The following is a 13,075-nucleotide window of genomic DNA, read 5'->3' on the forward strand; positions in this document are numbered from 1 at the left end:
TATAGTTACATAATGAGATTGCTATATGCTTAGGAATGAATCTCTGCTTTCGTAGCATGCACGCAGAAACAGGACGCTGTCACCTGCAGGAGGATGTGGCAGCTAACTGATTAATAGTGATGAACTGCGGCTGTCACTGCCATGATCAGAAAACGTTTTAATTAAAGTTTGACAGAGCTCCCAAGAGGGTTGATTTTCCAAGCAGTCTGTTCTGGGTGCGCATGCAGATCAATAGTTTTCTTTTTATGGAAAATTGTTTGTGCTATTCTCGCCAGGGGCTCCTTGCAAAGATCCCATCACCATGCAAACAGCATCTGCCAGCTACAAACGGCGATGGCCAATACCGATAAAAGCTCTAAAAACAGAACTGCGGTCAGAGAAACTGCTGAAGACAGATGCTCAACCTGCTGTTAGACACCTTTTGCAGTGTGAATTCAGCTACTGCTTGATGATATTGTTGCATTTAATATCTGTAAGAAGGACTCTAAGATAACTATTGAGACTTGGAGTGTTTTGCACATGGTTCCCTTTACTTCTTGCAGTGGTCAAAGAAAAAAGTTTAGAGAAAAAAAAGAGTAACCAAAGGCAAATTGTTAAGTACTCTGAAATATGCTGGAACACTGTCAGACTGGTGGGGACATTTTAATTAGTCTAAATTTGGTCTTCGCACATTCACATTCACATTCACAAGGGAGGCACATTTTTGAGCATGAGCAGCAGCCAGTGTGTTATGCTGTGGAGGGAGAGCTGTTTGTTATGTATGGGGACGGTGAGCTGCTGTAGGTGCTTCTGACCAGGTGTGACCTGCGTTTTGAGATGACAGGTGGCCCAATAAATGAATATCCAAGTAGTGACGTGTTTGTAATTCTGCCAACCCTTTAGTTGTTAACTGATAAGGGAGCAGCAGTGTGTGTGTATGTTTGAGTACGCATGTTGGGGCCAACAAAGACATGTGCACAACCTACGTATATTACACACACACACACACTGCAAAAGCAGACTTAGAGCCCTGTGTTCCCCCTTTGCAGATAAAAACCTCCTGAGGGATTACAAACGACAACTTGAACTATCCAATTACCTGATTCCATTCATGAAAAGCTGTTCAGTTATTAAAAGGGTAAAAAAAAAAACACATTTTTATAAATGTAGCCATTCAAATTATTTTGCCATCACAAGACGGTGAAAGAAAGAGGAAGAAAATTTTGCTGTTGAGCAAGATCCCTGCTACTCTTAATTAGATTGCAGAACATAGTCAGCAGTTTTCATGAGGACTGCTTCTTCGTCAAAAAGTAGTTCCAGTGAAAACTGCTCACAGTGAGGTCTGCCGGTTATCCACAGTAAGAAGCATAATTTCCCCGTTGAGGGTTTAAAAAGGGAACTTTTCAACGCTGTAACAAATTAAAAACAATTTGGCGCCATTATATTTGGAGTGAAGGAAGAAATAGGACTAAAAACTGCCACCAGATACCACTAGAACAGGGGTGTCACACTCATGTTAGTTCAGGGGCCACATACAGCCCAGTTTGATCTCAAGTGGGCCGGACCAGTAAAATCATAGCATAATAACCTATAAATAACGACAACTCAAACTTTTCCCTTTGTTTTAGTGCAAAAAAGAAGAAAATTTTCGCATTTAATGAACTATCTTTTTACAAAACATTATGAACGACCTGAAGTTTGTCTTTACACTTTGCAAAGTCATCCCGCGGGCCGGATTGGACCCTCTGGCGGGCCGGTTGTTTGACACCCCTGCACTAGAAATAAGAGAGATGTTATTTTTTTAAGTAAGTGAACTGACCCTTTAAAAACAGGTCTAGCAGTCAGTCTCTTTTAGTGTAAAATATAGGTAATTTACTGCACTGCTTCCCTCAGTCTTTACAATGCCACCCATTGACGGGATATCAACATGACCTAGTAACATCTCAAACAAGTGAGCCTGGTGTGAACGTTTAGCTCTCCCTGTGTGAAGGGAGCGAGAGCATGCGTACGTTAGAAAGCCCCCTGCGGTGAGAGCTTGGGGTCTGACAGATGTGCGCGGCTGATGCGTCTCGCTTACGGGAGTTTAACACCACACTGTGCCGTAGTGACCTTGAATTAATTAACAGTGCTTCTACAAAAACATCTCCTGCATTGTTTGAATTTCCTCCAGAAAATGAGGTCACATCTAACTACTTCCAAGGCTTTTGTGGGAAATATACCACTTTTGGTGCTGCACACTACACACCTGTGCTTACACCGCTTTGTCTTCCTTGTTTAAATAGTTGAACTGTGATAAATACTTGTTCACCAACATAAGCTTTTCAGAAAATGTCTCACATTTATTAGTTTTTTCCCCATTAGTATGTTTGTGATGGAAGATTCAACACTCAAAACATCATCATCCAAGTACTCATTAAATTGCTCGCTACAACCAAGAATGAATTCAAAAGAGTTTTTCCTTCCGAGTGCAAGCAGTGCACTTTTCATGCCAGATTGTGTAGAGAAAATGAAAAAAAAAAAAAGTCCAGAGTTGACTTGACAATGAATGCTCATCTACACTGATCTTTACATTTACTGTAAAACAATGAGACAACATGAAAGCCACTTTTCTCAGTGCTTCCCCTGCTGATGCGACAGTGACAATGTACTGATCTTGACTGTTTATTCCACTTTTCTGGCCCGGGCTCATCCAGTGCAGCATCCCAGTTCATCAGCCTCACTAACAGCCGCACCAGGGGTCCTGTCTATTTGTCCTGGAGATGAAGCCAATTTTTCTGGCCATTTCCATGTGGTAAATCCGCTTGCAGTTCTCAAAGTTCTTCCGCTGTCGCTCCCGGCAGGGCTTCTCGAAGTAGCGCTTGCGCTTCACTGCTTCAATAATCCCCTCCTGAGTCAGGAGCCTGGAGTATGTAGAGAAAACGTGTGAATGACTGGGACTCAAGACAGTCTATTCAGCAGGTAGACGGAAAGAGCAACAGGAGAAACACAGACAGAGCCGTGCTTCTTTTTGAATTTATGGATATTTGATATGATAAACCAGCTATATATTGAAACATCAAAGGCCATTTCCTGCTTTGATTGATTAAAATGTGGTGCAGCATGTGCAACGTAAAGGTGGACATTCAAAACAACTAGACATCGAACTAGAGCACCAGCATCTCAGTCGGCTAAACCTCCCCCTTCCATCTCGTTCTCAGCAAAATGTTGTGAAACATATTGAAAGTGGCCCCTGAACACACGATGCAATAAACAACAGAATAAAATAACCCTATTGAGAACAGTGTCTACTTACAAGGTAAGTAAACAAGGCAAGCCAATGGGTGTACATCATGGATATTAGTTGGTACATACAATATTGATTTTTACAGTACAGTCATCTCAGTACCACTCAAACTGTACCTGGGGAAGAGGTTTAAATCAAAATGCACATGGCTTCAGGGCTTGTGCCAGATTGGATTTCCATTATAATAATGTCATAGGTCGCAAGGAATTGCTAATAATGCTGTCCCATACAAAAGCCTGGTTCTGTGTGGTAAAACGGGTAATTTTAGTTATGATTAATTAAATCTGTCACCCCGTGTTTGATAACCTCCCAATAATCTCCTAAGCAGAGGCATTAATTATCAAACTACGTCAATGTAATCTCAAAAGACCTTAAAACCTGAAATAAATAAAAACTTATATAATAAAAAGGCCCCGTTATGAAGGTGGTCACATTCATGGAGCTCGAAAGTGTTCCGTATTAAAACATAATTATGACATAAATACTTACGTGAAAAAAACGTAGAAATGTTCAAATGAAACAATTATTTGTGAGGAAGTTATCAAACTTAACACATTGTTGTAAAAATGTTGCTTCCTTATTTTCAGAGGTTTTTATTTGTTTTACTTTACATTTAGTTGCTTGATATAAGCAGTGACACCACTGCGCAGGCGCAGCTCTGTGACATTGAGCGGAAGGCTAACGTTAGCTAAGCTCACGTTAACTAAGCTAGCGTTAGCTTGTCATCCCTCAGATAACAGCAAATTGTATCTAATATTTTATCTGAAACACAAGAGTTTCACCTGTTCAAAGTCCCGTACGCCGCATCAACGTCGCCATCTCGAACCATCACTGTCCGCGCAATGAAACGGAGGTGCCTCGCCATGATGGTACCGGTGCTCTCTCTACTACCAACCGACCGGAAACACCTCACGATACAAGGTTCCGCATATGTGACAGCTCATAAATCAACGCTAGGTGACGCCTTACTCAACCATTCCCCAGAATGACTTGTTGAGTTGACCCTGTTTATTAATCATTATTATTTGGAAAGATTTCTCTTCTGTTGTAACATTTCTGTTCATTTTTCAATACGTAAGTGATAATAATAGTAATGATAATAACAGTAAACGTAATAATAGGTATGCTTAATTTAAAGATACATCATGTGTTTTTTATGATCTCTGCAATTCACATCAATATTTTAATCTCCAAAGTCAATACATGCCTCAACATAAGTTAACTTTATAATATAACACTCAGTTTTTATCTTATCTAAATGTATTTTATTTTGTTGCTCTTATGTTTTATTGATAAAGGCTATCATATGAATATTAGGATTACCAACTACAACAACATCTATTTTAAATCAGGACATGAAGTAAATTAAGGACTCTAAACTTTGTGAACTCTGTTTTCTAAAAACGTGAACATCATGGCCTGTACTCCATGTTCCCTAAATGCATGAAGAGTTGATTAAACAGACGCCTCAGGGAACCAAACAGCAAACAGTCATTATAGTTTATATGAAGGGGATTTATGAAACTGCATCCGTTGTCATAGCAACGAGGACAGTGTTGTCCTTTCATCAGGGCCATTGTCCTCTTCTTCTTCTCGTCCCCGAGCTGCTGTTGTCCTCCGCATGCCTGAGCCACAGGTCAGCCAGCGGTGAATGCTGGTCTGGATGTTACGTCTAATTTGCATTCAAAGGTGCGTTTTTATCTCCTTTCTCTGTATTAAACATCCAATGAGGTTAATTCCCATGTTGCAGTAACTCTATCGGGTACAGTAGCTGCGTGGTGCCACAGGGAGGAATGCTGAGACAAGCTGCACAGATAACATCGTGACTCCTTTTGTTGGGTGAATGCACTGCATCATGTTTCCAGAGGCATCCCTCCTGATCCAGACCTGATGAAATATACTTGGCAGTGTGTGAGCTTGTGTGAGAGCTTGTGTGAGAGCGAGCGAGGGGAAGAAAGACCAGAACCAGAGTTTGTAACCTAAAGAAAATTAAGTTTGCACTGCATGACTCAGCCAAAAAGTTGCTGGATAGCAGTATACTTACATGTACTGAGGGCAGACAGATATCTCTTTTGTTATATCACTCCATAAAGTTTCCATTTCCTTTTTAAATTTATTTTGCACATTTTAATCATATATCTTGTGTGCTGAATGCCCTCTCTGCTTTGGCACCACCACACACAATCAGGGCAAGCTGAAATTGAATGTCAGTTTGAAAAATAGAGGGAGGGTCAGTTTTGAATCTGCCAAGTAATTAACAATGTCAGTCATTTTGATCCCATTTGAATTCAATTCAACCTGATTCAGCTTGACTTTTTACAAATGTTTAATGTTGGCTGTTTCATCCACGTAAAGTAATTGTACAATCCTGAGTTTGTATTAATGTTATTGGTGCTACAGCATATATGTAATGTATCAAATAGACCAAACCAACATACATAAATCTGAATGATTCAGGTGTGACAGGATTGGAGGATTTCAGCTTTAGCAGAGTGAATTCTTACCTCACTGAGGAGATAAACAGTGTCTGTTTCTTGTTCCCCTGAAGACATGAAACCTGCCAGCTAAAGACAGGATGAGGTGGCAACAGTGTAGGGTAAATGAAACTGGCAGCCTACAATATGTGTGCTGTTTGATTATAATAAATAAACTACACTAATGTGGCTCCACACTGTTACATTTTTATTGTGTATTATTTTATTAAGTTAAAACCCTGATAGCACCTTCCTGTGTACATTATCTTCTGCCCTGTTTCATTACCAGCTTAACACCTCACATATCTTAAAACTTAACACATGGATTCTTCAGGTTGGATTTTCTTAAGAATGAAAAGTTTCATCCATTTGTTTTTTTACTTTATTGATTGCTCATTTACCATCTATCTGGATTTCCAATTGGGACTAACATGCAACCAAAAAAAAAAACCAATTAACACTCTTCCTTAATATCCGAGCAGGCTGCTCATCAACATCAAAGGAGTTACTGGAAGTGCATTTTCCAACTCGTATCCAAATCTTTCACCATGCTGCCAGGGGTGGAGGGTACGGTTAGGATCTGGGGGGGTGGGGAAGTCCCTCCCTGCCATCTTCCTCTGTATTGGCTGGTCCAGCATCAGATCCAGGCGAGCTCTCAGCCAATCAGTGGAGGCGCAGATGCAGGCAGAGGAGGCGGCTTCACAGGCCTGTCGGGGCGGACAGACACGAACCGAAGAGCCAAGCTTCAGTCAGAATCGGCTCATAATCTCTAAAAGTCATCTCTGCAGCCCCAATTTGCATCAAAATGGAGAAAAATTTTACAGATTTCTCAGGCAAATGGACAATGAAGTCTTCGGAAAATTTTGAGGAACTGTTGAGAGCGCTGGGTGAGTAATGCATTTGGGACATTTAATATAGATCATCTATTTTATCTGCTTCTTCAAAATGCACAAAAAGGGGCTCTTTATTTATTCTAAAAAAAAAAAAAAGTTTTCCATCACAAGACAGTGTTGCAGTGTTTTTTCCACCTGTAGATCAAAATGTTTTATATGCAAAAAAACTTTGCTGCCAGTTTAGAGTCAAGCAGCATATTGTTGTCTGGCTTATCATCAACCGTTCAGCTCTATTGTTGATATGCAAAAAAGAAAGAGGAAGGGAAAAGGAAGCATCTCCTGCACAAAGACCTGCCGATCATGTTGTCAGTGGCATTTATCAGCTGGAAATCCACTTGGCTTAGAGGTCAGCTGGAGCACCAGATTGGTTTGAGGTGGCTCTGTGTGGTTAAACTGGTTTGCTCCAGACCTGCAACACTTATGTTCCTGGGAATATTGGTCTTGTTGAGTTATATGAGGCTGTATGGACTTCAGTTACAAGAGAGTGCAGTTGAAAGAGAGGTCAGAGAAGGGCGAGCCATTGGCATCCATTAAAAATCTGAAGACAAATAGCCTGTGGAGGAATGTTAGATTAGACTCATCTGAAGCAGGGTCCTCCTCATGCGGTTGTAATTAGAGCCAGTGTAAACGGAACTAAGCCTTGACATGGGCCCCAGCAGCCAGCCGGCTCTCAGACTGACTTTCCTTCACTGCCCTGGGCCTCTCTGACCCAATCAACGGTGTGTGTGTATGTGTGTTGCCTCCATTAGTGCCACTTCATGAGCAAATATGGTCTGAACTGAATCAGATTTGTGGTCTGATTTGAAGCCAGTCCAGCTCACATGAATAAATGGCAAAAACCAAAGGGTCAACAGGCCGTTTACATTTGCTTTCCATTTATTAAACATCACATCTCTCCTGGCCCAGCACATAGATGTTGATACAAGCTATTTATTCTTTCAACCTGGATGTCCTTTCCGCACCAGTTTCCTTCTGGTCATACCTCTCTGTTGAAAATGCTGTTGTACTTTCTCTTTCTACATGTATCCATGAATTATCTAATGGACCCACCAGGCACAGGCCCGTGTGCCAATGGGGGCGGGGTGGTGCCTGGGCTAGAGCCTCTGTTCTTCGTAATTGTTAACATTCATTGTTGGAAAGTCACTCAAATGACTACAAAGAGGCACAACGTGATGCAAAACAACCACAAAGAGATGCAAAATAATTACAAAGTGATGCAAAAGACCTCAAAGAGGTGCCAAAAAGCATTGCATTTAAATCCTGTTGTTGAAGAGAAACCAAACTGAGGGGACAAATGATGAGCTCAAACATGGACATTGTGGAAAGGATGGCATGAATCTGGTTGTTACTTGTGTTATAAAGGCTGATGTATGGCTGTTGACGATTAAAATATCAGATGACATGGTATTATTGAGCAGAAAGCTAGGAAACATTTTCCAAACATTCCCTGCAAGCAACCACATGACCACACAGTGATATGTAGCACTGTCAAAAAACTAACGATGCTGAAAGGTTCACTGTGGTGAATCATCTAAAGCAAACATAATATCTCTGCGCACTGATTTTCAAAACCACTGATAGTGCATACTCCCTTAGTCACAACTGGGATATGATATTAGCTCCGTTTGTGTGTAAACAGGTGTGAATGTGTTCCTGAGGAAGATTGCAGTGGCAGCGGCCTCCAGCCCGGCAGTAGAAATCACCCAGCAGGGAGAGAGTCTGTCCATCAAGACATCAACCAGCGTCCGCACCACCCATGTGTCCTTCACTGTGGGTCAGTCCTTCAATGAGACCACGGTGGACGGACGTCCCTGCACGGTACGCATCCCTTAACTTCCCATCTAGCATTCCTGTATAATGTCAGTGCATACCAGAAACAGGCCAAGGACAGCACAACTATCCAGACTTCTGCACAGAAACATATGGAAATAATTTCAGTGCAACCCCAGAGTCGGACCTGGTGATAATACACGAGTGAGTGATGATAGACATGGTTCCTGACAAGCCATAAAAATGTTCAGCACGCTGAGCTCCAGTTACAATGAAACCCAAACTTTTGCTGTAACTTCACCGTGTCCAAAGTGCTTAAATAATGTCAGTTATTAGTATTCTTCTGTTTGAATCCCTGCAGAGTTTTCCTAAGTGGGAAACAGACAGCAAAATCAGCTGTGAACAGACTTTACAGAAAGGCGATGGGCCCAAGACAGCATGGACCCGAGAGCTGACCAACGATGGGGAACTGATACTGGTAATTATTTTGTGAACAGCACAAATACACAACTTTATAGAGAGAGTTACTGATTAAATATGCACTAAAACTACAGTGGTGGTCTAGTCTGAGAGCTTTATAGTATTAAAAAAGTAGCTACCATCCTTTATAAATAATAATCATTTAATGCTTTATACATTTATAAGGCATAAATAAGAACAATGTTTAGAGACTACCAGATGGTACTAAAAGTTAAAAAACTCTTGTTGCTGTTTTCTTTCAGACAATGACTGCTGGGGATGTTGTGTGCACCAGATTCTATCAGAGGGAATGAAAGCTTTTCATGTTTTCATGGTTGTCATGCAATCTTCCTGTTTTGTGCCTCACGCATGGTTTACATTTACTCCCCTTGTTCTCTTCGTCGTCCTCCTCCCAGCCAGTCAGATGTTGGTCAGCTCTCGCTCAAACAGTGCACTGTGTAGAAAAGGCTTCAGTTTACATGAATGTACAGTATGTTGGAACAGTAGTCGCCTTTATAAAAGCAAAGTTGAACTTACTCCTTATGTATCGTATAGAAATGTCACACATTCCTTTTTTTTTAAAAAAGCTGTGTCGCAGCATCTGAATCCTTTTCCAACATGTTAATAAACTGTTTTATATGAACGTACTGTTTAATGATTCCTTTTCAAACAGTACTTCGTTATGTTGCCTCCTCCCTGCGCCTCCCAATCCCTCGTTGTCCGTCAGCATATCACTTTACATCACTGTCTGCTGTTCATACTCTCCTCGTTATTCCACACCCTTTCCTTCTTCATCTTTCCATTTGGACTCCAGCACCTTGTCCTCTCTGTGCTCTGTTTCATCACAGCTCACCACAATATGTACTCAATTATCTTAAAAACTCCCAAAGACAATTCAAATTTTCTGAACCCTGCTTTGAGAGACATTTGGCAAAGCCGAGGGGGAAACGGGGCGTGGAAAGGAAAATGAGAAAGAGAAGGGGTGCCCATGAGAAAAGTATTTCATAGCAGCAGGAGAGGTTATACTGCGTGTGCTCCCCTTTTCCAGCTGTACCTCCTTACAGAATGAGCTCAATAAAAATTCCCCCACCCATTTGCTCTGGCGCTGCACCCAGGTACAAAGTGTCTAGTGGCTTCCTCTTGCACTGTGCAGGGAGATTTCCAGCTGTTCCCTCTCTAAACATACTTTTCAACTTAATGGATGCAAACAAAATATACAAGCAGACTTGAAATGTGAAGACTGGGCACCATTAGCAGAAAATGATAGATTTAATAGTAGTCAGAGTCCCAGAAGTCAACGCTTTACTCAATTCAGTCCAAGGCAAACTTCACCTTGCTGTGAAAAATGGACCTCCGGGGTCTCTCAGGCACTTCCTAAGGAGAGAGCTGCTACGGTTTGCTGGCACTGATGGTTTTTCCAGGTTTTCAAACAGTGTGCAGCACCCCTCTGAAGTGCTTCCCAGTTAGTACACACTTTGCTGAGCACGCAGAAAAGCGACTGGGCCTCGTCCAGGATGAATGTTCTCAATAACCTCAGTGGGTAAAATGGTCGAGGAAGTGCTCAAGTAAAAGTAGCAAAAATGTAAAAATACTCCATTACAAGTAAAAGCCCTGCAGTCAAGAAAAAAACGTTTAATTGTTGCTGTTTCTGTGAAAAATTGGATAATTAGAACACTTCAAATGAAAACATCTACATTTTAATTGTTTAATTGTTCACAATGCACTGCATCTTTATATGCACATCATGTGTTTCTTCATGTAACATCTTAACATGTTAAGTGTCTTCCTGTGACAGCTGTGAAATACATGAAGTGCAGTAAAAAGCAGTAAAAAGAAGCATAAAATGGAAATACTCAAGTAAAGGACCTCAAAATTATATTTAAGTACAGTCTTCAGGAAAATGTTGGTTACTTTCCACCAAGTATGCACGATTTACACAACTTCACTCATTATACACGAGAATTTATGTCTCACAGGCAGAGAGTATGTTTTCAATGGTGATGGTGAAACCCATGTTATTGTGTGAGTGCTCATCAAAACCACAGGGCTTTAACTGCTCTCTGTAGGGGATGGAAAGTTCTCTGCTATTTGCTCAATAAAAAAAAAGCTGGCATTGCACACACACACATCCAAATAAGCTCCACAAGATGCCTGATTCTGTCTAAATGACCCCATTGACTGATGGTTGTTGCCTCATGGGAGCAGTCTAAAGCAGTCCCTCCTCGTTAACCGGGTCACTTTCCACATACGACTGTTATGCCAGTTCATTCCTCAGGCAGTGATGTCATGGAGCGTTGCATTGCTCAGTTGGCTGAGAAATGCTGCGGTTTTAGGACCGGGACGCACCGTAGTCCAGCATTTGAATCTGGGCCATCTGGACCAATCATGACAGGGCGATTAGAGGAAATGATGAGTCACAGGAGTCAGCTGACAAACAGAGATGCTGCCGGACAAACAAAGCCTGACAGCAGGTTTCAGACAAATGGTACAAGTGATACAAGTGCTCATTCAGCTGTGGCAGTTATGTTTAAGAAGCTTTCATCATCATCATCATCTATTTGAGGATTGTCACACCCATTTCCACCTCAGCATCTACGTCTGAGTTTTGTTTCTTTAAAGGTCCCATATTTTGCTCATTTTAAAGTTCACAGTTGTGTTTGGAGGTCCTACTAGAGCAGACCTACGTGGTTTAATGTTCAAAGAACTATGGTGGACAGTAGGTGGGTTGAGGAGGTTTTCAGTGGGATGGGGACAGTCAGACTGCCGGAGGCCTGGAGAAGATCACATGATCAACAGATCACACCCTTCTGACATCATAAAGGGGAATCTGTTTTCAGACAGCAGCAGCAGAAAAAGAAAGAGGATGACCTTCTCTTAGAGTTTGAGGGTCTCTCGACACACCGGGGACACATATTTATGTTTAAAAGACAATAAAAAGTGCATTTTGCAGAATATGGGACCTTTAAGGTTCTCCATAATAAAAACATTAAATCTCATTAACTGCATTGATTGAAAACTTACACGTCAGTGGCAGTGATCTAAAAGAGTTATAACTCCAAAATAGAAGTTCCACTTTATGTCTGCAGGTATTCTGCTTTTGGAAAAAGGTGGCAGGTTTGATCAGTCAAATCATTGGTAACCCTAAATCATGTATTCTGTTCTACATATTTACCCATTTTGAAATCGCTTTCATTGCTTCAAACAATGTAAGGTCCCTGCTCGGTGTTTGTTTTTTGGAGGATAAACTGTGCGTTGCTTCCCAGTGGCTGAGAGGAATGAGAGAACTTTTATTTAGCCAAACTTGGTAAGTTTTGGAAAATTTTCCTGTGACGTAATGACACACTGGCTGGGCTGTGTGTTTTTTTTCTTCTGTCTAAAAGACAGCAAAAAGATGTTCAAAAATGAAAGAAGTTCCACTTTGACCCCCAGTTACCGATGCCAAGCCTTTATTATAGACATTAACTTGGGCTGTAACTAAGGAATATTTCATCATCACTTTGTCTTCTGATTATTTTCCCAATTCCCAGTTATTACAGCCTCTGCTGTGCAGTCAAACACTGTTCAAACCCACAGAGCTCGACTTTAAATTCCAGAGGACGGCCCAGAGTTTCCACACACATACTAAATATATCAGGCTGAATTTAGGAGAAATGTGTTTAAGATGAAGCAAAAGTCATCTAATCTTGAAGATTTCCATTTGATGAAATGGTGCAGCACCAAAAAAAGAGAAAAAAAGAGCCCTGGGTTTGAATATTTTAACCAGAGTAAACATCATACAGATTTAATGAAGAGCTGGAACAAGCTGATAAAGAACATATACAGTATGTGACCCACCTGCCAGACTTAAGCTTAAAGCTTCTTTAAGGGGAAATTAATGCTGAGCTGCAATCTTGTGACCCCTAAAGGCGTTCCAGACATACATAAATATTATATTTCCATGACGCCCAACCTCGATTTGCATATATATTTGGAGTTAATTAATATGTTCCTGTTGGTGCATCAATACCTAAAATGTACAGTATGTGTATGAACAGGACTGTGTGTGTACTGTATGTGTGCTTGAGAGTCTGACCTACGTGAAAAACAAATCATATGACGGCCTTCACCCATGTGACCCCATGTGACTTGTACAGGAAGACCAGGCCGAATTGTACAAGGGCACTAAGCCATGAAGTGTGTATAAACTGAAGGTGTAATCCTTCCTGTTGCTGCTCAAC

The 13,075-nt window shown here is 41.2% G+C and overlaps 2 protein-coding genes across 2 annotated transcripts; one reads left to right on the forward strand and one right to left on the reverse strand.

Annotated features, from left to right (window-relative positions):
* Positions 1 to 2,292: 2,292 nt before the first annotated feature.
* Positions 2,293 to 4,162, reverse strand: mrps21 (mitochondrial ribosomal protein S21). The gene is made up of 2 exons (XM_070846675.1): positions 4,045 to 4,162; positions 2,293 to 2,879 (listed from the first exon to the last, which is right to left on the reverse strand). The coding sequence occupies exons 1-2, from the start codon at positions 4,125 to 4,127 to the stop codon at positions 2,699 to 2,701; spliced, it is 264 nt and encodes an 87-aa protein (XP_070702776.1). The 5' UTR covers positions 4,128 to 4,162; the 3' UTR covers positions 2,293 to 2,698.
* Positions 4,163 to 6,476: 2,314 nt separating this feature from the next.
* crabp2b (cellular retinoic acid binding protein 2, b) lies at positions 6,477 to 9,501 on the forward strand. The gene is made up of 4 exons (XM_070846624.1): positions 6,477 to 6,623; positions 8,269 to 8,447; positions 8,761 to 8,877; positions 9,122 to 9,501. Exons 1-4 carry the CDS (start codon positions 6,542 to 6,544, stop codon positions 9,170 to 9,172), a joined length of 429 nt encoding a protein of 142 aa, XP_070702725.1. The 5' UTR covers positions 6,477 to 6,541; the 3' UTR covers positions 9,173 to 9,501.
* Positions 9,502 to 13,075: the final 3,574 nt, after the last annotated feature.

The sequence above is a fragment of the Pempheris klunzingeri genome, chromosome 16 (genome assembly GCF_042242105.1).
Source record: "Pempheris klunzingeri isolate RE-2024b chromosome 16, fPemKlu1.hap1, whole genome shotgun sequence".
NCBI classification, from domain to species: Eukaryota; Metazoa; Chordata; class Actinopteri; order Acropomatiformes; family Pempheridae; genus Pempheris; species Pempheris klunzingeri.

What these genes read in the sequence shown, in the direction of transcription:
- mrps21 (XM_070846675.1), bottom strand. Translation starts at nt 4,127, where the DNA reads ATGGCGAGGCACCTCCGTTTCATTGCGCGGACAGTGATGGTTCGAGAT. An exon ending in GCGTACGGGACTTTGAACAG is followed by an intron (nt 2,880 to 4,044) that starts GTGAAACTCTTG and finishes TACATACTCCAG; the next exon opens with GCTCCTGACTCAGGAGGGGA.
- crabp2b (XM_070846624.1), top strand. Translation starts at nt 6,542, where the DNA reads ATGGAGAAAAATTTTACAGATTTCTCAGGCAAATGGACAATGAAGTCT. An exon ending in GGAACTGTTGAGAGCGCTGG is followed by an intron (nt 6,624 to 8,268) that starts GTGAGTAATGCA and finishes GTGTGTAAACAG; the next exon opens with GTGTGAATGTGTTCCTGAGG. An exon ending in ACGATGGGGAACTGATACTG is followed by an intron (nt 8,878 to 9,121) that starts GTAATTATTTTG and finishes GTTTTCTTTCAG; the next exon opens with ACAATGACTGCTGGGGATGT.